General features: G+C 45.6%; 1 protein-coding gene across 1 annotated transcript; it reads right to left on the reverse strand.

The window, feature by feature from the left end:
* Window positions 1–368: 368 nt before the first annotated feature.
* DRICH1 (aspartate rich 1) lies at window positions 369–24,787 on the reverse strand. The gene is made up of 12 exons (XM_031005417.2): window positions 23,768–24,787; window positions 17,915–17,979; window positions 16,818–16,839; window positions 14,011–14,093; window positions 12,555–12,576; window positions 11,315–11,344; window positions 9,500–9,582; window positions 8,772–8,793; window positions 6,037–6,113; window positions 5,536–5,557; window positions 5,191–5,232; window positions 369–685 (listed from the first exon to the last, which is right to left on the reverse strand). Exons 1-12 carry the CDS (start codon window positions 23,979–23,981, stop codon window positions 681–683), a joined length of 687 nt encoding a protein of 228 aa, XP_030861277.2. The 5' UTR covers window positions 23,982–24,787; the 3' UTR covers window positions 369–680.
* Between the last annotated feature and the right edge of the window lie 824 nt (window positions 24,788–25,611).

Consider the following 25,611-nt stretch of genomic DNA (forward strand, 5'->3'; position numbering starts at 1 on the left):
AGGGTGAGAGGGGGTGAGAAGAGGCCCCCACAGGCTGTTAGAAATTCCCTGTGTTCGTGGCCTGCCAAGAAGTATGTGGCCCTGGACGCACAAGCCATCAGCCTGCTCCTGAAGCTGCTACACTCACCCATAGGCAGGGTGTGCCTGAAGGCCACGAAGGCCCTCACCATGTTGCCAGAGGCCCCTGAGGGCTGCAAGGTCCTGCAGGCCCACATGCACACCTTCCGTGTCCTGGAGGAGGACTCTGACAGCAAGGCTTATGAGGGCGAGGCCTTATAGAAGGTGACCCAGATCGCCATCGATGTCATTGAGTGGAAACCCTGAGCCCCTCATTGGGTCAGACCTGATCAGCCACCTCTGCACCTGAATAAATGCACTCAGTCTCTTTATTTCAAGTTGGAATAGCACTTTCTTCTCATGGAGCACAGTCACGTCTCTTCTCACTGTCTTGCCAAAGGAGAAATGCCAGGCCCAGAAGCACTGGGTCCTGGATGGTACAGGCCAAACCCAGTGCTGGCGGTGGGTGTGAGGCGGCCTTGGACTTTTGCTCTCTGCTGGGGCCAAGAGTTTTCCTCAGAATGTAGAGAGGATTGAGACCTCCAGGGGCAAAGCTGGGGACCCCGCAGCACGTGCTGGCCTGCCCTTTGGGTCAGCACCCTGGTCAGCTCCACAGAAGGGCTTCACCCTAGATGAAGAGACAATCCCTTTTTAGTGAAAGCAGGCTCCCAGCTTTGTGCACTATGACATCATCCCACTAAGCAGCCTCCATGCCAGCATCTCCTGGGCTCCCGCCTCTGCAGTCCAGGCTGAGGAGAAATTACAGATGTGGAAACTCATCAGCCAGGGACAGAGGTGCCTCTGTTACAAGGGGAGGGCCAGGAACACAGCCTATGTTGGGACCTAGAAGTCCTGAGCACCACACCCTTGCCTCCATTCTCCAAGGCCCACTTACCGTTATCAGCTTCTGGGATTTAAGAAACTGCTGCCAGGAGAGGTATGGGAGCCAGCCTGGAAGAGGCAACTGGTCATTCAACTGTAGCCCAGAGGCACAAACTGACACCCCAGACAGCTGAGTTTGGACAAGGGCAGAGGGACAGCCAGTGGCTATGAGCCCACACTATGGAGGGAGGCTGCTGTGTTGAGACCCCAGCTCTACACTGACTGTTTATCTATGCAGCCTGGGGCAAGTTGATTAACTGCTCAGTGCCTCAGTTTTCCTAGCTCTAAAGTGGGGCGAGTAATTGTGCCTATCATAAATGGGTAGGATTTTGGCAGTGCCGGGGGCATCATACTGAAAATAAGTGCCTTGTACATTGTGGGTACCCAGGAAGCCAGTTTACAGCCCCTCAGAGGAGACCCATCAGCAGGCATCTGAGGGAGCCTGGAGCCCTGCATCCTGCAGGTGCCTGGGGTCCTGTGCCCAGGAGAAGCTGCTCCCTCACTCCACAGCAGTCTACAGAGCACCCCCTGACCAGGGGTACACCTGTTTGTGCAGGTGTCAGGAGGGAGCCCTGGGCCTCTCTGGGCTCTGACTTTCCCTGGCAGGACTGTAGAGGGCCCAGAACCCTGCCTTCTCCCAGCCAGGCCCTTCCCTCCCTTCCCCAAACTCACGGCCTCCTCACCGCTCTCTGCCTCAGATTCAGGACTAATCTCACTATGTCCTTCATCCCTGTTTGCATCATGGGCTGCAAGAAGCTCAGCTCACCTCCCCCTCAAGGCCATGAATACTCCTTTTCTGACCCCATCTGCTGCAACCTTTTTTCCAAGCCCTCTGGAGGCCCTCCCTGGAACATTCTTTCCTTTCTTGCTTGGACTGAAACCTAGCTCTCCCAAAACCTGCTTCCCCTCCCTGGGCATCCTCCTATGTGGGGCTACTTTCCTCCCTCCCTGCCCCTCATGCCCTCACTGGAGTGGGACAGGTCCTTATGAACCATCTCCTATGCCTGTTCTGAGGAGCCCTCTGGTTCTGAATCCCTGCACAGGCTCTGTGGCCCTGGCCGTCTCCCCTCCCCAGCACCAAACCACCAGATTGCTCTTGTAGGGCACGACGTGGTCTCCATGTGGCTGAGCCCAACCGCCAGTCCTCAGGCCTCATGTTTCTTTGGTCATGAGGATTTCTTCATCTCACCACCTCCCCCTCCCTGAAACACTTCCAGGAAATGAGGCCACTTCTCTGCAATTTTGGTTGTTCAGTAATGTGCTATTGTGCTCTTTAAGAAACTGATACACATCGTGGTGTGTTTAAGCCTTTAGGGAAGTGGGAGGATACTGGTGGCTGCTGTGTGAGCACCTCTATGCCATACCAAGTAAGACCAGTAAGGGAAACTGGACTGCTAAGCTGCAGGGCTACCTCCCCCTCCAGGATGCTTTTCACGTCTTCCAAGATCCCCTCACTGGAGACCTTCCATGGCCTGGACTCATCTCAGGCCTCCCTGATCTCTCCATGTGCTACTGGGGTGCCTGCCGATCAGACAATTAGCAATGCTGTCACTGAACTGACTGCCCGCAGGGACTCGTGGTCTTTGGTGCATTCCAGGCTCCACCACAGTCTCTGCATCCACAGGCAACTGTGGTCCTGGCTGCTCTCTGCTGTTAGGTTTCCCTTCCATTTTTACTTATTGCCTAAAGAACTTCATACAAAACTCTATTTAAAAGCAGTTTATTCCACAGTCCCACATAGAACACATCAACTATTTTAATTTTTTTCTTCTTTCCTGTCACTGTCTAAAAGCACTTTTTTTTTTTTTTTTTACATAGTAAGACCCAGTGTGGCTGACTCTATCTAATTTTTAACCTATTATTAGATGGGCAATTTTTTTTTTTGAGACAGAGTCTGCTCTGGGTGATTCTCTTTGATTCTCTCTGTTCTCATTCCACCACATGCTCTATGGACGCATAATCCTTCAACTGCACTCATATAACCTGTCAGTAACTTTTCACTCCCTGAGCCAAGAGCTGCTTCTTGCAAGCTTCAGCAAGACCAATTTCTGACCCATGGAGCAATGGGTAACACCAGCCTCACTGAACTCACATGCCCAGCTGTGGAAGCAAATTTCATTTTATGTTAATTCTATTTTGCCAGTACAGGCGGTGTAGCACGTTAGTTTATAGGTTAACCTTTGGCGTTAAAGAGATCCAGCTCTTGGTGTGTCTCCTCAGTAATTTACTTAACTGAGACCCACATTCTTCATCTGTATAATGACTAAAACAAAACTAATTCCGTCTCAAAGTGATTGTGACACTTCAAGGAGACAACATACAGAAGTGCCCACATACCCAATTTATGGCTGTTCTTATTTTCATTCTTTTTTTTTTTTTTTTTGAGATGGAATCTCGCTCTATCGCCCAGGTTAGAGTGCAGTGGGCATGATCTCGGCTCACTGCAAACTCCGCCTCCCAGGTTCACGCCATTCTCCTGCCTCAGCCTCCCAAGTAGCTGGGACTACAGGCGCCCGCCACCACACCCAGCTAATGTTTTGTATTTTTAGTAGAGACGGGGTTTCACTGTGTGAGCCAGGATGGTCTCGATTTCCTGACCTCGTGATCCGCCCACCTTGCACCTGCTTATTAACTACAGCCATATGTAGCAGAATGACATTTTGGTCAATGACAGAACACATGTATGACAGTGGTCCCGTAAGATTATAACAAAGCTGAAAATTTCCTTTTCCCCAGTAAAGTCGTACCTGTTGGAAGGTCGGCGCAGTGCATTACTTACGTGTCTGTGGTGAGGCGGGTGTAAACAAACCTACTGCGCTGCGTCATTACAGTAAAACAACATTTCTTTTTGGTGAACATTTTAAGTAATATGTTATACAAATGAAAGACTAACCGCAGTGATGTAATTTTTAGAAAGAGATAAAACTAAGAGTCTGTGAGGATTTGGAGAAACGGCTACTCACGTATGCTGTTACAGGAGCATGAATTGGTGTCATCATTTTGGAAAAAGTTTGGCATTATTTATAACAATGAAAGATATGCCCGCTTCTAACAGTCTACTCCACAGAAGTGAGTGCTGGTGTTATTCCAAAACCACTGACAAAAATACTCAAAGCACCATTACTTGAGATAGCCACAATTACATTAAAAATAACCCTGGCCAGGCACAGTGCTCATGCCTATAATCCGAGTACTTTGTGAGGCTGAGGTGGGCAGATCGCCTGAGGTCAGGAGTTTGTGACCAGCCTGGTCAACACGGTGAAACCCTGTCTCTACCCAAAACACAAAAAATTAGCCAAGTGTGGTGGTGGGCACCTGTAGTCCCAGTTACTCAGGAGGCTGAGGCAGGAGAATGGCATGAACCCGGGAGGCAGAGCTTGCAGTGAGCCAAGATCGCACCACTGCACTCCAGCCTGGGTGACAGAGCGAGACTCCATCTCAAAAAAAAAAAAAAAAGTCTAGAACTTAAGTGATGAATACAACTTAGAGAACAAAACCAAAGCCAAATTTTTGAAGACAGGAAATAGTGTGATACTATCTTTTGTGGGAAGGAACTCCTGGCTTTCCCAAAAATTAGAGAACTGGGGAGAAAGAAGCCTCATCTCAGAATCTGTGATGGGGTTGGGAAGTGGAGGCCGGAAAAGTGCTCAAGGTCAAACTTTTCTCCTCCCCTCAAAGGAGACTGGAGTTTTACCAGTGAGCCCAGAGTGAATATTCACTCCACCATCCACTCCGGGAGATCCCTTTAAACCAGGAGCGCACAGTGAGGACAGAAACATGAATGTGCACTAACAAGTCCTGAAAGTTCAGAGGGTGATTCTCAATTTCCCCTTGGCACAGAGCAGAAGAACTGTTTCTCTAGGTTCCAGGAAATGCCTGTGAGAGAGTTGCATCCCCCAGATTCCCTTCATCACAGATGACACCCAGTGCTTCAGCCTACACCCTTTGTGTACAATCCCAAGGAGTGTTGACTAATCCAAACCAAAGGCTCTGATGTTCCACAGGCAGAAAAGAGCAGGTGCACTGCAAAGATAAACTCTCATGAACGCAGCACCATCACGGCCCATAGAGACAGTTCTTACCATGATGCCAAGAAACTCTGAAAACAACAAGCCAGACCTCACACACATTTCCATTTTCTTTCTGATTTCATACCCCCTCCTTCAGCCCCTCCTCACAAGCAGCAGGGATAACCTGGAGGCTCCTGGGAACCTTTTCCCATTGGGTTTTTCCTGGCATGTAGTTCCCTACCTGGATGAATCTCCTCATCACTTAGACTCTCCAGCGTCAAGTCTTTAGAAACAAAAAACACCAGGATAAGTCATTAGAGAAAGTGACTGACCCACTCCTCCTACTTTAGCTGAAGCTGAATGATGGGCTAGTCTCCCACCCCACACTGCTTCATACATGATCCCCTAATCTTTCTTCTGGGTTGACAAACCTTCCTACAGCTTCTTGGGCCAGAGTTCTACACTGGCAGAATCACTTTCATGAGAACCCCAAGCCTCCTTCCCAGCAGGAACCCAGAATCAGGTTTCTATACACTGAAGCTAGCAAGTTTTTCCCTCAGGAAGTGAGTTATTTCATGGTACATACCGCTTTCTTTCCGAGCTGGTATCTGCAATTAAATAAAAGAAAACATTATAAGAATCAGATTCTGCTGTGCACTTCACCAAGATCTGTTATTCTCTGGACAATGATAAAAAACCAAAAGGCAGTATAGTGATTGAGCCATAGGTCAAAGTCCCCAAAGACTAGCACAGAGGATAGCTATAGAAAAACAAGACCTCTATTTGCAGAATTTACCTTTAAATTTAATTTTATATGCAAATGCACAATGCTTAATCCAAGGAGGAAAACTGTTGTTGTGGAAAATCCCTCAGTATTCCAGTTGATAATGGATGCTGTCATTTAAAAGCACCCTAGCATACCACGTATCAGTTGGGAAGACACTCCTACGGAATTCCAGCCCCACAAAGAGAATAGTGTGCAGTGTACATAATGTGCATTGCCAGATTTTCATATCAAAATTAATTGAGAAGTAAAGGAATCAGGACAGCAATATTGCTGTAGAAGACAAAAAAAGGGAGGTCTTACGTGGATGTCATCATCATCTTCTTCTTCATCTTTGTGTCGCAGTGAGCATCTTAAAAACAGGCTATCTTCAGAACAAGCTGGAAGGACACAGAGGAAAGATCAGTGCACCGGTGGTTGGTGACTGTGAGTCACTCAGGGAGCTTTGCTGGATGTGGTGTATGGAGGTGGTTGATTAACAAGCATGGACTGAGTTGATGCTGGGCTATTCCCCTGAGTGGAGGAGGGATGGCAAAGAAGGGAAGCATGAAAGACATGAGAGATGGAGGCCTTGGCCTTGTACTAGAGGCATCAGGAATCAACACAAAACAGTCACCCCCAAATGTAAGTAAAATGCACACTAAGGGTCAGTGGAAGAGTGCCTTCCTCCCTCTCAAATGTTTTGAAACTCTTCAAAACAAACAGGATTTTCTTAACATATTCAAGACTGTGTCAGTACACTAGGATCTAATTATGCTGATACTACATTTAGAATCTCTTTTAAAGGATTTATTACTTATTTAAAATCATATTTTATTGTGAAATGGACTCAATTTTACCCAAATTATTCTATTAATGACACTTTCTTTTTCATAGAGATCATTTTAAAAATTCAATATTAAAATGCTACAATTAAAAATAGTCATGATTTCCTCTTTGTAAGTCTTCTTCTGGAGCAACTTCTACACACACTTTTGGACCCCTGTGATTAGGGGCTTCAGCAGCTCCTGTGTCACTCTCCCTGAGGAGATTCCCTAAAAATCAGGCTTCATTCAAACAGGCCAAGCTCACACAGCCTGCTCTAACTACACCAGTGAAGCTGAGAGACGTGACTCTGAACACTTTCTGCCATGAGGATAAGTTTCCAGGTTCAAATATGCATTATCTACTGAACTGGGGAAATGTATACCAATACAAATGAACAAATTAATGAAAAAAAGTCCATGAGTATGGGGGTGATTTTTGGTTAGCTAGCTTATATAAAAATTATTTTTTTGGTTGAGCACTCTGGCTCAGACCTGTAATCCCAGCAGTTTGGGAGGCTGAGGTGGGTGGATGACCTGAGGTCAGCAGTTCACAACCAGCCTGGCCAACATGGTAAAACCCCGTCTCTACTAAAAATACAAAAAAATTAGCCAGGCATGGTGGTGAGCGCCTGTAATTCCAGCTACTCAGGAGGCTGAGGCAGGAGAATCACTTGAATCTTGGAGGCAGAGGATGCAGTGAGCCGCAATCACGCCATTGCACTCCAGCCTGGGCAAGAACAGTGAAACTCCATCTCAAAATATACATGTATATTTATTTGATACCTATTCATTCAGACATATAAAATATTGGTATAAGAAATCAAAAATTTTTATCAGTCATGTTAAATCTAATTATCAACTGTCAACATGAAGATCCTAGGAAGTAAAGAAGGTACAAATAAGTTGAAAGGCATCCTGTATTCATGGATAGGAAGACTAAACCTGACTAACACACAATACTACACAAATGATCTACAGACTCACAACAACTGCTATCAAACTGGCAACAGCCATCTGTGCAGAAATGGAAAAGATAATCCTACAACTTTAATGAATTTTATATGCTTCAAGTAACCATGATGACGTTAAAACAATAGTGTTAGAGGCTGCACATTCATGAGATTGAAATCCACACACACACAAAAATACAGAAATTCAGACAGCTTGGTTCTAGCATGCGGGCACTCAAAAGTTTCACAGATATAGAGAGCCAAGAATTGAATGCACACATACACCGTAAACTGATCTTCAACAAAAGTGTCAAAAATACACAATGGGGAAAGGACAGCCTCTTCCACAAATGATGGTAAAACTGCATATTCTCATTCAAATAAAGAAATAGAATGTTGACAGTGTGCTCAAGGTTGTGCTTCTCCCTCCATTTCCAAGACACTGAAGCTTGTGCAGTGAGCCCAGAGTGAATTTTCATTCTGTCCTCCATGCCCAGGAAGAGCTCTTGATACCAGAGGTAAGCAGGAAAAACAGACAAATGAATGTGCTGCCATGAAACCTAACACTTCATAAGGTGAGAATTAATCTCTCATATGCATCTGGGCACACCACAGAAGAATTTTGTCTCCAGAATTAAGTAACTGCCTGTGACAGAACTCTGTCCTAAACCAAAAGCTTTGAGATTTTGCAGTGGCACAGGCAGAAAAGAGCAGGTGTTCTAGAAAGATCATCTGTAAATAATAAAGTAAGAAGAGGTGATCGAAAACACAGGATACTCAAAAGCCCATAAACATAGTACTTCTCACCATGATGACATTAAACTCTAAAAAGAACAAACTTGACCTATATTTACTTTTTCTTTATCTATTTCTGCACCTTCCCTAACCCTGCCAAGCAGCAGGTATGACATGAAGGCTCCTGGAAATGCTGTATTATTAGACCCCACTTGAAATCTTTTTACCTACCTGGAAAGGCATACTCTTCCCTGCTGAGATTCTCCAGAATTCACTCTTTAGAACCACCAATATCAGGATAAGTCAGTGAGAGGTGCACTCACTTCTCCTACTCCAGGTGAAGACACACTGGCTCACACAAAATCTCCTCGTTGGTCCTCTGGTTCACACACATTTCTACAGCCCCTCTGCTCATAGCTATACACTTGCAGAATCATTTGCTCTCACCACACCCCCAATATTTTTAACAGGAACCCAGATTAAGGTTTCTATATATTAAAGCTAGCAAGTTTGTTTCTCAGAAAGTGAGTTAGTTCAAGGTACATACCCTGGACAGGTGATGGTAAAATCTGCAATGAGATAAAAGAAGATGCTGTAAGGATCAGATCAATTCTGCCACACTCCTTACACAGATCTGTTAGTCTCTTGATGACTTCACAAAACTATTTGTAAAACAGTGGTAAGTCAAGGTCAAAGACCAAACATTCTAGCATAGAGGACACCTGTGGAAAAGACAAGAGCTTTTCCCACAGAATTTATCTTTGAGGTTGACTTAGATTGGTAAATGCACAATGCCTAATCCAAGGAGAAAAACTGGTGTGGAGGAAAATGCCTCTGCATTACAGTTGATGATGGATGCTGTCATTTAAAAACATCCTAGTGTGTCATGTGTTAGATGAAAAGAAACTCCCACTGAACTCCATCCTCACAAAGAGAATTGTGTATGTTGTACATAATGTGACTTGTCATATTTTTATATCAAAATTAATTGAGAAGGGAAGAAATCAGGTGAAGGAAATAATGTATACAGTGGTCCATGTTTAATACAAAGTGCCTTGAACCGGTCTAGGTCAGCAAAAAAAAACAGAAGAAATAGGATATGCTGGGCTCCTGCTTGGATAGGCAATGCCTGCTTGTTGGGCCCCCTCTCCTCGGAAATCTCACTTTTACTGTTTTTCAGCTCCCTGAGTCCATTCTTTGGGTTTGGACTGGTGACTTTGTTTCTCACATCAGAAAACCAACATTTCCTTAGAAGGCAAAGAAAGGTGGTCTTACCTGGGCATCATCATCATCATCATCACAGTCATCATCTTCACTTCGTGGTAGGCATACTAAACTCAGGTTGTCCTCAGAAGAACCTGGAAGGACACAGAGGAAAGATCCGTGTCCTGGTTGCTTGTGACTGTGAGTCACTTAGGGAGCTTTGCTGGATGTGGTATATGGAGGTGGTTGATTAACAAGCATGGACTGGTTAATGCTGGGCTATTCCCCTGAGTGGAAGAGGGATGGCAGAGGAGGGGAGCAGGAAAGACATGAGACATGGAGGCCTTGGCCTCGTACTAGAGGCATCATGCAGCAACACAAAACAGTCAACCCCAAGTGGAACTAAAGCACACACTAAGGGTCAATGGAAGAGTGCCTTCCTCCCTCTCAAATGTTTTGAAACTCTTCTAAACAAACAGTATTTTCTTAATGTATTCAAGACTGTGTAAGTACACTGGACATAATTATGCTGGTACAACATCTAGCATCTGTTTTAAAGGATTAATTACTTAATTTATTGGTGAAATGGATTCAATTTTACCCAAATTACTCTATTCTATTGATCACACATTCTCTTTTTTTTTTTTTTTTTTTTTTTTGAGACAGAGTCTCACTCTGTCCCCCAGGTTGGAGTGCAGTGGTGTGATCTCAGCTCACTGCAAGCTCCACCTCCCAGGTTTGCACCATTCTCCTACCTCAGCTTCCTGAGTAGCTGGGACTACAGGCACCCACCACCACGTCTGGCTAATTTTTTTTTGTATTTTTAGTGGAGTTGGAGTTTCACCGTGTTAGCCAGGATGGTCTCCATCTCGTGATCTCATGATCCACCCACCTCGGCCTCCCAAAGTGCTGGGATTACAGGTGTGAGCCACCGCACCCACCTGATCACAATTTCTTTTTCATAGAGATCATTTAAAAAATTAAATATTAAAATACTAAAATTAAAAATAGTCATGATTTCCTCTTTGTAAGTCTTCTTCTGGAACCATGGTGTGTGAACACAAACTTTTGGGTCCCTGTGATCAAGGGCTTCAGCAGCTCTGTGTCAGCCTCCCTGAGGGGATTCCCTAAAGATCAGGCTTCATTGAAACAGGCCAAGCTCACACAGCCTGCTCTACCTGTACCAGTGAAGCTGAGAGACGTGACTCTGAACACTTTCTGCCATGAGGATAAGTTTCCAGGTTCAAATATACATGATCTACTGAAATGAGGAAATGTATATCAACAGAAATGAACAAATTCATGAAAAAATGTCCATGAGTACAGGGGTGATTTTTGGTGAACTAGCTTATGTAATTTTTTTAACTTGATGCCGATTCATTCAGACATACAAAATATCGGTATAAGATATCACAAATTTGTCCAGGCATGGTGGCTCATGCCTGTAATCCCAGCACTTTGGGAGGCCTAGGTGGGGGGATCACGAGGTCAAGAGATCGAGACCATCCTGGCCAACATGGTAAAACCACGTCTCTACTAAATCTTCAGAAGTTAGCTGGACGTGGTGGCATGCATCTGTAGTCCCAGCTACTAGGGAGGATAAGGCAGGAGAATCACTTCAACCCGGGAGGCAGAGGTGGCAGTGAGCAGAGATCACATCACTGCACCCCAGTATGGTGACAGAGTGAGACTCCGTCTCAAAAAAAGAAAAAAAAAATAGAAATCACAAATTTATATTAGTCATGTTAAATCTAACTAATCAGCTGTCAACATAAAGTTTCTAAAAGTAAAAAACATACAAATTAGTTGAAAGGCTTCCCATATTCATGGATAGGAAGACTCAGCATGACTAACACACAATACTACACACATGATCTACAGACTCACAAGAACTGCTATCAAACTGGTAACAGCCACCTGTGAAGAAATGGAAAAGTTAATCTAAGACTTTAATGAATTTTTATGTGCCTCAAATAACCATGGTAACGTTGAAAAAGAACAGTGTTGGAGGATGCACATTCATGAGATTGAAATCTACAAAAAACAGAGAAATGCAAAGAGCATGCTTCCAGCATGGAGGCACCCATAAGTATCACAGATATAGAATAGAGAGCCCAGAATTAAACACACACATACAGAGTCAGCTGATCTTCAACGAAGTTGTCAAGAATACACACTGGGGAAAGGAAAGCCTCTTCCACAAATGATGGTAAAACTGCATATTCTCATTCACATGAAAAAACAGAATGCTGACAGTGTGCTCAAGGTTGTGCTTCTCCCTCCATTTCCAAGACACTGGAGCTATTGCAGTGAGCCCAGAGTGAATTTTCATTCTGTCCTCCACACTCAGGGAGATGTCTTGATACCAGAGGTAAACAGCAAGCACAGACAAATGAATGTGCTGCCATGAAACCTAACAGTTCATAAGGTGAGGATCCATTTCTCCTATGCATCTGGGCACACCACAGAAGAATTCTGTCTCCAGGAGTAAGTAACTGCTTGTGACAGAACTGTGTCCCAAACCAAAGGCTCTGAGATTTTGCAGTGCCAGAGGCAGAAAAGAGCAGGTGTTCTCAGAAAAATCAACTTTAAATAATAAAGCAAGAAGAGGTGAACAAAAACATAGGATACTCAAAAGCCCATAAACATAGTACTTCTCATCATGATGACATTAAACTCTGAAAAGAACTTGGCTTATATTTACTTTGTCTTTTTCTCTTTTTACATCCTCCCTCACCTCCCAAGCAGCAGATATAACATGAAGGTTCCTGGAAATGCTGTTTTATTAGATCCCACCTCAAGTCTTGTTGCCCACCTGGAAAGGTAACCTCTTCCCTGCTGAGATTCTGCAGAATCCACTCTTTATAACCACAACATCAGGATAGGTCAGTGAGCAGTGCACTCACTTCTCCAACTCCAGGTGAAGACACACTGGCTCACACAAAATCTCCTCGTTGGTCCTCTGGGTTCACACACATTTCTATAGCCTCTCTGGTCATAGCTATACACTTGCAGAATCATTTGCTCTCACCACACCCCCAATATTTTTAACAGGAATCCAGATTAAGGTTTCTATATATTAAAGCTAGCAAGTTTGTTTCTCAGAGAGTTAGTTCAAGGTACATACCCTGGACACGTGATGGTAAAATCTGCAACGAGACAAAAGAAGATGCTATGAGGATCAGATCAATTCTGCTGCACCCCTTACACAGATCTGTTATTCTCTTGATGACTTCAGAAAACTAGTTGTGAAACTGTTGTTGAGTCAAGGTCAAAGGCCAAACATTCTAGCATAGAGAACACCTGTGGAAAAGACAAGAGCTTTTCCCACAGAATTTATCTTTGAGGTTGACTTAGATTGGTAAATGCACAATGCCTAATCCAAGGAGAAAAACTGGTGTGGAGGAAAATGCCTCCGCATTACAGTAGATGATGGAGGCCATCATTTAAAAACATCCTAGTGTGTCATGTATTCGATGAAACTCCCACTGAACTCCATCCTCACAGAGAGAACTGCGTATGTTGTATATAATGTGCCTTGTCATATTTTTATACCAAAATTAATTGAGAAGGAAAGAAATCAGGTGAAGGAAATAATGTATACAGTGGTCCATTTTTAACACAATCTGCCTTGAACTGGTTTAGGTGAGCAAAACACAGAAGAAATAGGATATGCTGGGCTCCTGCTTGGATGGGCAATGCCTGCTTGTTGGGCCCCCTCTCCTCCCCACTTAATTGCCCTCACTTCAACCAAAGAAGTTTAGTCTAAGTTGAAAGTTTACTAGCCTGCAAAATAGCTCGCTTTGTCTGTTCTTATCAGCCTGCCCAGCTACTTAGGTCATAGGTCAAATACTTGAAGAGCCCCTGAGCTCACTAGGATGGTAATGCATTGTGGGCTGCAACAAAATGCAGTAAGACAACCATAAAAAAAAAATACCTAAAGCCCCTCCCCAACAATCAATATGTGACACCCACGAAGATTGTGACCTCATAGTACTCAGCCTATGAGGAACCAGGGTAGGGACCTGCACACTAGGGGATAAATTGCTTGTTGAAACTGTGCTGGGTGTATCTGCCCATAAGGTACCGGATCTTGCAAGACTGTCATTAAAAGTCTCACTTTTGGCCAGGTGGGGTGGCTCATGCCTGTAATACCAGCACTTTCGGAAGCCGAGGTGGGTGGATTACCTGAGGTCAGGAGTTCGAGACCAGCCTGGCCAAAATGGTAAAACACCGTCTCTACTAAGAATACAAAAATTATCTGGGCATGAAGACACATGCCTGTAATCCCAGCTACCTGGGAGGCTGAGGCAGGAGAATTCACTGAGCCCAGGGCATGGAGCCGAGATTGCACCACTGCACTCCAGCCTGGTGAACTGAGTGAGACTCTGTCTCAAACAAAAACAAAAACAAAACAAAACAAAAAAAGAAAAGAAAAAAGAAACAAAAAAAAGAAAGGAAAGAAAATCTCACTTTTGTTGTTTACAGCTCCCTGAGTCCATTCTTTGGGATTGGACTGGTGAGTTTGTTTCTCACATCAGAAAACCAACATTTCCTTAGAAGACAAAGAAAGGTGGTCTTACCTGGACATCATCATCATCATCATCACAGTCATCATCTTCACTTCGTGGTAGGCATACTAAACTCAGGTTGTCCTCAGAAGAACCTGGAAGGACACAGAGGAAAGAACCGTGCCCTGGTTGATTGTGACTGTGAGTCACTCAGGGAGCTTTGCTGGATGTGGTGTATGGAGGTGGTTGATTGTGACTTTGAGTCACTCAGGGAGCTTTGCTGGATGTGGTGTAAGGAGGTGGTTGATTAACAAGCATGGACTGAGTTGATGCTGGGCTATTCCCCTGGGTGGAAGAGGGATGGCAGAGGAGGGGAGCAGGAAAGACATGAGACATGGAGGCCTTGGCCTTGTACTTGAGGCATCATGCAGCAACACAAAACAGTCAACCCCAAATGGAACTAAAGCACACACTAAGGGTCAATGGAAGAGTGCCTTCCTACCTCTCAAATGTTTTGAAACTCTTCTAAACAAACAGCATTTTCTTAACATATTCAAGATCATGTCAGTACACTGGGATCCAATTATGCTGGTACTACCTTTAGCATCTGTTTTAAAAGATCTATTACTTAATTAAAAGTCTATTTTATTGGTGAAATGGACTCAATTTTACCCAAATTACTCTATTAATCACACATTCTTTTTCATAGAGACCATTTAAAAAAGAATATTAAAATGCTACAATTAAAAATAGTCATGATTTCCTCTTTGTAAGTCTTCTTCTGGAATAATGGTGTGTGCCCACAACCTTTTGGGACCCTGTAATCAAGGGCTTCATCAGCTCTGTGTCACTCTCCCTCAGGAGATTCCGTAAAGATCAGGCTTCATTCAAACAGGCCAAGCTCACACAGCCTGCTCTAACTACACCAGTGAATCTGAGAGACGTGACTCTGAACACTTTCTGCCATGAGGATAAGTTTCCAGGTTCAAATATACATGATCTATGGAAATGAGGAAATGTATACCAATACAAATGAACAAATTCATTAAAAAATGTCCATGAGGAAAAGCGTGATTTTTTGGTTAACTAGCTTACATAAATTTTTTTTGTTTGATGCCTATTGTACCAAAAAATATTGGTACAGGATATCACAAATTTGGCTGGGCATGGTGGCTCATGCCTATAATCCCAGCACTTTTTGGGAGGCTGAGGCGGGCAGATCACGACATCAAAAGATTGAGACCATCCCGGCCAACATGGTAAAACCACATCTCTACTAAAAATACAAAAATTATCTAGGCATGGTGGCACATGACTGTAGTCCCAGCTACTCAGGAGGATAAGGCAGAAGAATCACTTGCGCCCAGGAGGCCGAGGTGGAAGTGAGCGGAGATCACATCACTGCACCCCAGTATGGTGACAGAGTGAGACTCCATCTCAAAAAACAAAAAAGAAAAGAAAAAAATAGAAATCACAAATTTATATCAGTCTTGTTAAATCTAACTAATCAGCTGTCAACATAAAGATTCTAGAAAGTAAAGAACATACAAATAAGTAGAAAGGCATCCCATATTCATGGATAGGAAGACTAAGCCTGACTAACACACAATACTACACAAATAATCTGCAGATTAACAACTGCTATCAAACTGGTAACAGCCATGTGTGCAGAAATGGAAAAGATAATCCTCAGACTTTAATGAATCTTCATTTGCCTCAAATAAACATGGTAATGTTGGAAAAGAACAGTGTTGGAGGATGCACATTCATGAGATTGAAATCTACAAAAAACAGAGAAATTCAGACAGCATGCTTCTAGCATGGGGGCACCCATAAGTATCACAGATGTAAAATAGAGAGCCCAGAATTAAATGCACACATACAGAGTCAGCTGATCTTCAACGAAGGTACCAAGAATACACAATGGGGAAAGGAAAGTCTCTTCCACAAATGATGGTAAAACTGCATATTCTCAACAGAATGCTGACAATGTGCTCAAGGTTGTGCTTCTCCCTCCATTTCCAAGACACTGGACCTTTTGCAGTGAGCCCAGAGTGAATTTTCATTCTGTCCTCCACACTCAGGGAGATGTCTTGATACCAGAGGTAAACAGCAAGCACAGACAAATGAATGTGCTGCCATGAAACCTAACAGTTCATAAGGTGAGGATCCATTTCTCCTGTGCATCTGGCACACCACAGAAGAATTCTGTCTCCAGGAGTAAGTAACTGCTTGTGACAGAACTGTGTCCCAAACCACAGGCTCTGAGATTTTGCAGTGGCACAGGCAGAAAAGAGCAGGTGTTCTCAGAAAAATCATCTTTAAATAATAAAGCAAGAAGAGATGATCAAAAACACAGGATACTCAATAGCCCATAAACATAGTACTTCTCACCATGATGACATTAAACTCTGAAAATAACAAACTCAGCTTCTATTTACTTTTTCTTTTTCTATTTCTACACCCTCCCTCAGCCTCCCAAGCAGCAGGTATAACATGAAGGTTCTTGTAAATGCTGTTTTATTACACCTCATCTGAAGTATTGTTACCTACCTGAAAAAGCATAGTCTTCCCCACTGAAGTTCTCCAGAATCCACTCTTTAGGATTCTGGTATCTTTACCAACATCAGGATAAGTCAGTGAGAGGTGCACTCACTTCTACTCCAGGTGAAGACACACTGGCTCACACAAAATCTCCTCATTGGTCCTCTGGGTTCACACAGATTTCTACATCCTCTCTGCTCATAATTATACACTCGCAGAATCATTTGCTCTCAACAGACCCCCAATATTTTTTAACAGGAATCCAGATTAAGATTTCTATATATTAAAGCTAGCAAGTTTGTTTCTCAGAAAGTGAGTTAGTTCAAGGTACGTACCCTGGACAGGTGATGGTAAAATCTGCAATGAGACAAAAGAAGATGCTATGAGGATCAGATCAATTCTGCTGCACCCCTTACACAGATCAGTTATTCTCTTGATGACTTCAGAAAACTACTTTTGAAACAGTGGTTGAGTCCATGTCAAAGACAAAACACTTTAGCATAGAGGACATGAATGAAAAGACAAGAGCTTTTCCCACAGAATTTCTTTGAGGTTGATTTAGGTTGGTAAATGCACAATGCCTAATTTAAAGAGGAAAACTGGTGTGGAGGAAAATGCCTCTGCATTACAGTTGATGATGGATGCTGTCATTTAAAAACATCCTATTGTGTCATGTATTAGATGAAAAGAAACTCCCACTGAACTCCATCCTCACAAAGACAATTGTGTACGTTGTACATAATGTGTCTTGTTATATTTTTATATCAAAATTAATTGAGAAGGAAAGAAATCAGGTGAAGTAAATAATGTATACAGTGGTCCATTTTTAACACAAACTGTCTTGAACCAGTGTAGGTCAGCAAAAAAACAGAAGAAATAGGATATGCTGGGCTCCTGCTTGGACGGGCAATGCCTGCTTGTTGGGCTCCCTTTCCTCCCCACTTAGTTGCCCTCACTGGAACCAAAGAAGTTTAGTCTAAGTTGAAAGTTTACTAGCCTGCAAAATAGCTCACTTTGTCTGTTCTTATCAGCTTGCCCAACTACTTAGGTCATAAGTCAAATACTTGAACAGCCCCTGAGCTGACTAGGATGGCAATGCAGTGTGGGCTGCAACAAAATGCAGTAAGACAACCATAAAAAAAAATACCTAAAGCCCCTACCCAACAATCGATATGTGACACCTGGGAAGATTGTGACCTCATAGTACTCAGCCTATGAGGAACCAGAGGAGTGACCTGCACACTCAGGGATAAATTGCTTGTTGAAACCGTTCTGGCGTGTCTGCACCCAGATCTTGCAAGACCATCATTAAAAGTCTCACTTTTGCTGTTCTGCAGGCCTCTGAGTCCATTCTTTGGGTGTGGATGGGTGAATTTGTTTCTGACATCAGGAAAGCAACATTTCCTTAGAAGGCAAAGAAAGGGGGTCTTACCTTGGCATCATCGTCTTCCTCACTTGGTGGCAGAAATTTTAAACTCAGGCGGTCCTCAGGGGGACCTAAAAGGACACAGAGTTAATGTCAGTGCCCTGGTGGTTGGAGACTGGGAGTCCCTCGGGGAGCTTTGCTGGATGCGGCACATGGAGCGTGGGACTGAAGGTTCGGAGACCATCTCAGAGAAACAACTGTGTTCAAGTAGTGAGCATGAGGGAGTCTCACTAGATACCTTGCATCTTAGCCAGTGCCCAGACCTAATAAGACTCTTGCATTCCGAAGTCCCAGAAGATATTAACCAATCAAAAATCAGGGCTTTGGTGTTTGCTGTGACATAGGAAAAACTGGTCTTCTGGGAAAGGTAATCATTAAATATCAGAGCAAGAAAAAAAATGGTTACAAACACAGCACACAAAGCCCATGGATACAAATTGTCTCATATCTATCTTATTAAAATTCCAAAGGAACAAGTCAGACTTCTACACATATTTCCTTTGGTTCTGACTTCATTGCCCTTTTCCTAGGTTCCAAAGCAACAGGTGTCACCCAACTGCTCCCAGAGATCCTCCTAGAGTATCATTCTCTAGCTGCAGATCTGCCTCATTGCAGCTGCCCTCATGGATGGTGTCCACTGGCCAATCATTAAGAGACAAAAACTCTGCAAGAAGTTATTCCAGAGAGCAACTCGCCCAGCCTCCTACTGCAGGTGAGGCCACACTGGGTTGCACAAGATCACTCTGCACTTTCCTCGGTGTTGTCAGACTCTCCCTGGTCTCTGTGGAGTCAGAGGTCTCTAAAAAGGCATTGCTCACACTTGCCAGCCTTTGAGTGAGAAAGAGGAACTGAAGGAACCACCTTTTAACTTTTTCCTTCCACTGGCCCATTACAGGTCTCACCTCCAATCTCACAGCCCTGAGATTCCCACTTTCATGTGCGCGCTTTGAGTTAGAGGAGTTCAACAACCAGTCCCTCGGCCAGGCTCACAGCAGATGTGAAAGTGCATTCTGCGGGGATGGAAATCTCTCCGCTGCATGAACATAAGGCTGCTGGGCCATTGCACGGTGCCTGTTGTGATGAGGTTCTGATTTTTTTTTTTTTTTTTTTTTTGAGACGGAGTTTCACTCTTACTGCCCAGGCTGGAGTACAATGGCATGATCTCGGCTCACTGCAACCTCTGCCTCCCAGGTTCAGGCGATTCTCCTGCCTCAGTTTCCCAAGTAGCTGGGATTACAGGTGTGCGTCACCACACCCGGCTAATTTTTGCATTTTTAGTAGAGATGGGGTTTCACCATGTTGGCCAGGCTGGTCTCGAACTCCTGACCTCAGATGATCCACCGTCCCTGGCCTCCCAAAGTGCTGGAATTACAGGTGTGAGCCACCACGCCCGGCCCTGAACTTTTAATTGTAAATAGTTAAATATATTTAAATATGAGGAGACACAGATATGACTGAGAACCTCACTAGATGGCACAGGAGATCCAGACATGAGGAAGACATGACTCCCCTCCCCTGGTGCTTTCTTGCGAAACAGTTTGCAGCTCTGCTCCTACCATATGTTTATGGTTACTTCCTGGGCATCTACACAAGGGCCAGTCACTGTGTGGGGCTGGGGATATGACAACAATGAGGACAACATCCAGGTCCGGAGGGATTCCAGCAGGGGGCGCACGTGCACACAGGGGAAGAGCGTGGCCCTGCACAGCCTGTCTAGACAGGATCAGAGCAGCAGGAGCCGAGGGGCAGGGGCACCTCACTGTCCTCAGGAGCTCAACTTCATCTCCAGGGACCCTGACTCAGAAGCTGGGGCAGGCTCCAGGATTGGTGTAGGGCTTAACAGGCTGGACAGGCTGAGAAGGGAACACTTCCACAACTAAGCTAGATCCCACCCCAGGGGCGACCTAGAACTCATCCCAGGGATGTGTTCATTACAATGCCCATGGGGCCTAACATGTTCTCCCCAGGACCAAGCTCTGGGATAAGGACTAATGAGGAAGACACAGTCACTGCCCTGGCAGGAAACACCCATAGCCAGGGCTCCTCTACCCACCCTGTGGGAAGACACAACACAGATAACAGTTTGACACTGAAGATTCCAAACCTTCTATAAAACAAGTGGAAACTGATGTGTGCTGGATTCCACAGAAGAGTTGCAAGGATGAGCTGGACTCTGGAATCAGTCCCCATCCCTTTGCTGAGCTCATGGTGCACTGGAACTTGTGTCCCTCCCCACCTCCCCTGCTACTCAGGAGTGCTGCAGCTACAGGCCCAGTGCTAGGGGGCTCTGTCCAGTTGATACACACGTCGGCCAGGCACAGTGGCTCACGCCTGTAATCCTAGAACTTTGGGAGGCCGAGGTGGGTGGGTCACTTGATGTCAGGCGTTCGAGATCAGCCTGGCCAACATGGAGAAACCCTGTCTCTGCTACAAATATAAAAACTAGTTGGGTGCGGTGGCACATGCCTGTAATTCCAGCTACTAAGCAGGCTGAGGCAGCAGAATCAGCTGAACTTGGGAGGTGGACGTTGCAGTGAGCAGAGATCGCACAACTGCACTACTCCAGCCTGGGCAACAGAGTGAGACTCCACCTCAAAAAACAAACAAACAAACAAACAAACAAAAACACATTTCTGAGCCAGACAACCCTTGGCAAATAGTGTCTCCTCAAGGCCATTCCTCAAGTGACTTCCATAAGAGGTGAAAAAGAAAAAGTCATCTGTCCCAGCCCCAGGAAGATCAGGCCTGGGACCTGTCTGTGTCTGTCCTGACCCTGAAGTCCATCCCTGCTGACTTGTGTCCTGTCTGCTCTGTGTCAGAGAAGTGGGGACCTGATTCCTGTTCTGCCCCCCCACCAATTTCTGCCGGTGTCAACGGCCATCATCGCACAAAGAGATGGAGAAGACAAGAGAAAGCAATGAAACTCCATTCTTGAGGCATTTAGGATGATGTCCATGCCATGCTCTCCGCAGACAGGAAGGCCAGGTCCTGTTCACTCCTACTAAGAAGGGGTCTCAGATATACGACTACTAACCCTGTTAGATATTTCTCCTCTGCTCTTCCCTTTCATTTTTTGTTTTGTTTGTTTGTTTTGAGAAGCAGTCTCAGTCACTGAGGCTGGAGTGCAATGGCTCGATCTCAGCTCACTGCAACCTCTGCCTCTTGGGTTCAAGTGATTCTCCTGCCTCAACCTCCCGAGTAGCTGGGATTACAGGCACCCACCACCACATCCAACTCATTTTTATATTTTCAGTAGAGACAGGGTTTCGCCAGGTTGGCCAGGCTGGTCTCGAACTCCTAACCTCAGGCAATCCACCCACCTCGGCCTCCCAAAGTGCTGGGATTACAGGCATGAGCCACCGCACCCCGCCCATGTCTTCCATTTATTTGCACTGTGTGTGCATCCATTGAGTCAGTGGCTGCTCATGCTCACACCAGCTCCCGACAGTGGGACAGTCCATCATGGGGATCAGTACATGGGGATCAGTACATGGGGATCAGTACATGAGTGTTGAGCCTCACTAACCTACTGGTGCAAGAGGTCTCCAATGAGGGTGATCGGCACCAGGCTAATAATATTGTCCTGAGTTCTGACGTGGCACTGGCCCTTGTCTGTCTGCTATGGATTGCAGCATTTCTTTTTATTTATTTCTTTATGTTTTTGAGACAGAGTCTCACTCTGTCACCCAGGCTGGAGGGGGCAGTGGCTCGATCTCGGCTCACTGCAACCTCCACCTCCCAGGTTCAAGCGATTCTCCAGCCTCAGCCTCCCAAGTACCTAGGACTACAGGTATGGGCCACCATGGCCGGCTAATTTTTGTATTTTTAGTAGAGACAGGTTTTTACCATGTTGGCCAGGCTGGTCTCAAGCTCCTGACCTCAGGTGATCTGCTGCCTTGGCATCCCAAAGTGCTGGTATTACAGGTGTGAGTCACTGTGCCTGGCCATGGATTGGAGCATTTCTAAGGCTTGAGGTACTCATGTTACTAAATACAATGCAATATCTTCCTGATCCTTCCCTGCTTTGACCAAGTGCTGAGGAATGACCCCAGCACTCACAGATGTTGACCTGCACTGTTCCATGTGAACCCTTACACTTCTCAGAATCTGTGAGCTGACCAGAAGCCTGTGGGCTTTCTATGTGTATTTCACAGTAATGCCCATGCCAACGTCTATTGTTCCGTGTACCTTTTGCTACCCAGGGTTATGTGACCACTGGGGCCCCATTTGATGGTGGGCAATGTTTGGCACGCTTATAGGCCATCCACTACCACTACCAGGGGCACACATAGGTGCTGGAACTCCCTGGTGTGGGGTCATATCACCAAGCCTGAGTGATGACATGGTTGAGTAATGCAGACCATCAACATCGGGACCCATTTCTGGGTTCACTTTTGCCTCTTCCATTCAGGAGGTCAAAATCTGGGTTCATTCCTTTCCACACTCTCTCTCTCTAAGAAGTAGGGATATTAAACTGACCTTCAGGTACAGCTGTGTTGAGCGAAAAAGAGGTCATTTATGTAAAGTGTATGGTGGTGCTGAAGTTTTTCTTCCTTTTTATTAGAAGAATGACATGACTTGGGAGGCTGAGGTGAGAGGACCACCATAGGCCAGGAATTCAAGAAAACTGACACTTGCACTGTGCTGGGCATGCGGGTCCACATTTTTGGGGGAAAACACACATTTACAAACACTACACATTAATTCACCCCTGGCTATCTCCCAACCCTCATGCACACAAACCCACACCATCTAAATGATACGGCTGTTTCCAGGGACTCTAGTGGATGATGACAGTTCTTCACTGAGCCATCTGTTTCTCACACTGCACTCCAGGTCCTCACTCCTATCAGGAACCTGAAGCCAGGCAGCCTCTCCAGACAAAAGCAGGGAAGAGAGTCCCCCGCGAACCATCACTTAGATTTGTCAACAGCAAGGGAGTGGTCTTAGAATACGTACGGTGTTAGAGAGGGAATGATACACACTGGGGCCTGTCGGGGCAGGGGAAGGGCGAGCATCTGGATACACAGCTAATGCATGCAGGGCTTCATACCTAGGTGATGGGTTAACAGGTGCAGCAAACCACCATGGCACACTTTTACCTATGTAACAAACCTGTACATCCTGCACATGTACCTCGGAACTTAAAAAAAATTAAATTAGGAGCCGGGCGTGGTGCCTCATGCCTGTAATCACAGCACTTTGGGAGGCCGAGGCGGGCAGATCACCAGGTTAGGAGATCGAGACCATCCTGGCTAACACAGTGAAATCCTGTCTCTACTAAAAATACAAAAAATTAGCCGGGCGTGGTAGTGGGCACCTGTAGTCCCTACTCAGGAGGCTGATGCTAGAGAATCGCTTGAACCCAGGAGGCAGAGGTTGCAGTGAGCTGAGATCCCACCACTGCACTCCAGCCTGGGCAACAGAGCAAGACTCCATCTGAAATAAATAAATAAATAAATAAATAAATAAATAAATAAATAAATAATAAATAAAATTTACAAAAAATAAGCTACCTTAAGAGATGGAAGAAAAACAATCTGACCCTTAGCTGGTTCCTTCATTTAGGTACCAAACCGGCCAGATAGGTGAGGCTACAGAATGGGATGGGGACTCCAAAATTGGGGTATTTGAATTTTCATTGAGAAAAGGGCTCTCCCTTTTCTAGATCAAAAAGTCTCAACGACAAAGACAGGAGGCAGAGCCAGCCTTTGTCTCCCATGCCTCAGACCTGGGAAAGCTGGCTATGGGCAGGAGGGAGCTGGAAGCTGAGGATGTCTCTGGGGATGAGGGTATGGGAAGGGGGTGGCGGTGGCCAGAGGTGTGCCAGAGGGTAAACGGCACCCGTGGCTTTTTTACCTGTGGGCATCTTTTGGTTGTTGATGTGCTGCAGGTCTTGGCCCTCCGTGGCTCCCACATCCAGCTTGCCAGGCTCTACAGTAGTGGATTCTGATGTTGGAGCAGCCACGGCCTCATAAATATCAGATTCATAACTGGGTGCTACCTTCCTCCTGGGCCAGCCACAGTTGGAGCTGACTTTGGGGCACACACAACAGGTCAGTATATTCCCCATGGGGCCTCTCCGTGCCTCTCCACTCCTGCCTCAGCCTTCAGCAAAATTTTAACTGTGCTGCCCTAGCAGCCACACTACTGAGGGTGGCCCTGCACTTTTAGAAGCAGCCTGACCCCAGGCAGATCTGGGGCCTCAGCCCTTACTCTGCCGCCACCTCCCAAACTAGCTGGTCTATGAGGTCAGGGACCTGCTGTCTTCTTTGAAAAATAAACGAACACGACAAGCACCCAAAGGTGCAAAAACTGCCATCAAAGAGCACAGTTGGAGCTCCTCCTCCCTCCACTGCGAGCTACCGACTGAGGGCTGCTGGCCCTGGCTGATGCTTATAACCCACAAACCTTCCTATGTCACCTGGTTACCAGGCAACAGCCAGGTCAGGCTAGTGACTCACAATGTCCAGCCCCACAGCCCCCCGCAATGCCTCACAATGCCTGTCCTTGCTGCTGCCCACCTTGTGGCCCCCATGCCCCTCTGTGGGGACTGCACTACTCAGGCTTTTATTCACCCTATGCTGCCTGAGCTTTCCAGTCCTGAGCTAAGTGCAGGGGGGGTTGTTATTGGGAGTCACCCTTGGCAAGAAACTCAATAGAAAACCCTGGTATGGCCAGGAGTGGTGGCTCACGCCTGTAATCCTAGCACTTTGGGAGGCTGAGGAGGGGGTGGATCACCTGAGGTCAGGAGTTCAAGACCAGCCTGGCCAACATGGTGAAAACTTGTCTCTACTAAAAATACAAAATATTAGCTCGGCCCGGTGGCGGGCACCTGCAATCCTAGCTACTCAGGAGGCTGAGGCAGGAGAATCGCTTGAATCCAGGAGGCGGAGGTTGTGCAGTGAGCTGAGATCATGCCATTGCACTCCAGCCTGGGTGACAAGGGTGAAACTCTGTCTCAAAAAAAAAGAACGAAATAAAGAAAACCCCAGTTACTAAAGTCAGTTCCACCAGCAGTTCTGTTTTTCTGAGTCTGACAGCTTTCATTTGCTCACCAAATGCAGTTACACACAAATTTTTGATTGCTTTTGTAACTAAATGCTTCTCTCCTGTCTTACAAGTGTTAGTTCTTGTCTGCAACTTGACCATAGCTACCCCCAGGGCCCTGGTCCCACTCTCAATAGAGAGTTATGGCTGCGTATCCTCAGTGAAACCCTGGGACACATCACACTTCCCTCCTCGTCTATAAAATAGGGACTGAACACGTCCTTCCCAGCTCTGTAATGCTAGGACCTACCAACTCCCTTTTCTCGCTCTGTTTCTTCTTTCCACGGCAGGGGTATTCAGATATTTCTTTTATTTACTTATTTATTTATTTTTTGAGATGGACTATTGCTCTGTCGACCAGGCTGGAGTGCAGTGGCACGATCTCGGCTCACTGTAACCTCCACCTCCCAGGTTCAAGCGATTCTCCAGCCTCAGCCTCCTGAGTAGCCTGGACTACAGGCACACGCCACCGCATCTGGCTAATTTTTGTATTTCTAGTAGAGACGAGGGTTTCACCATGTTGGTCAGGCTGGTCTTGAACTCCTCATCTCAGGTGATCCACCCGCCTCGTCCTCCCAAAGTGCTGGGATTACAGGCATGAACCACCATGCCCAGCCTCAGGTATTTCTTTTACTAACAAATCATAAAACATT

The sequence above is a fragment of the Gorilla gorilla genome, chromosome 23 (genome assembly GCF_029281585.2).
Source record: "Gorilla gorilla gorilla isolate KB3781 chromosome 23, NHGRI_mGorGor1-v2.1_pri, whole genome shotgun sequence".
Lineage (NCBI taxonomy): Eukaryota > Metazoa > Chordata > Mammalia > Primates > Hominidae > Gorilla > Gorilla gorilla.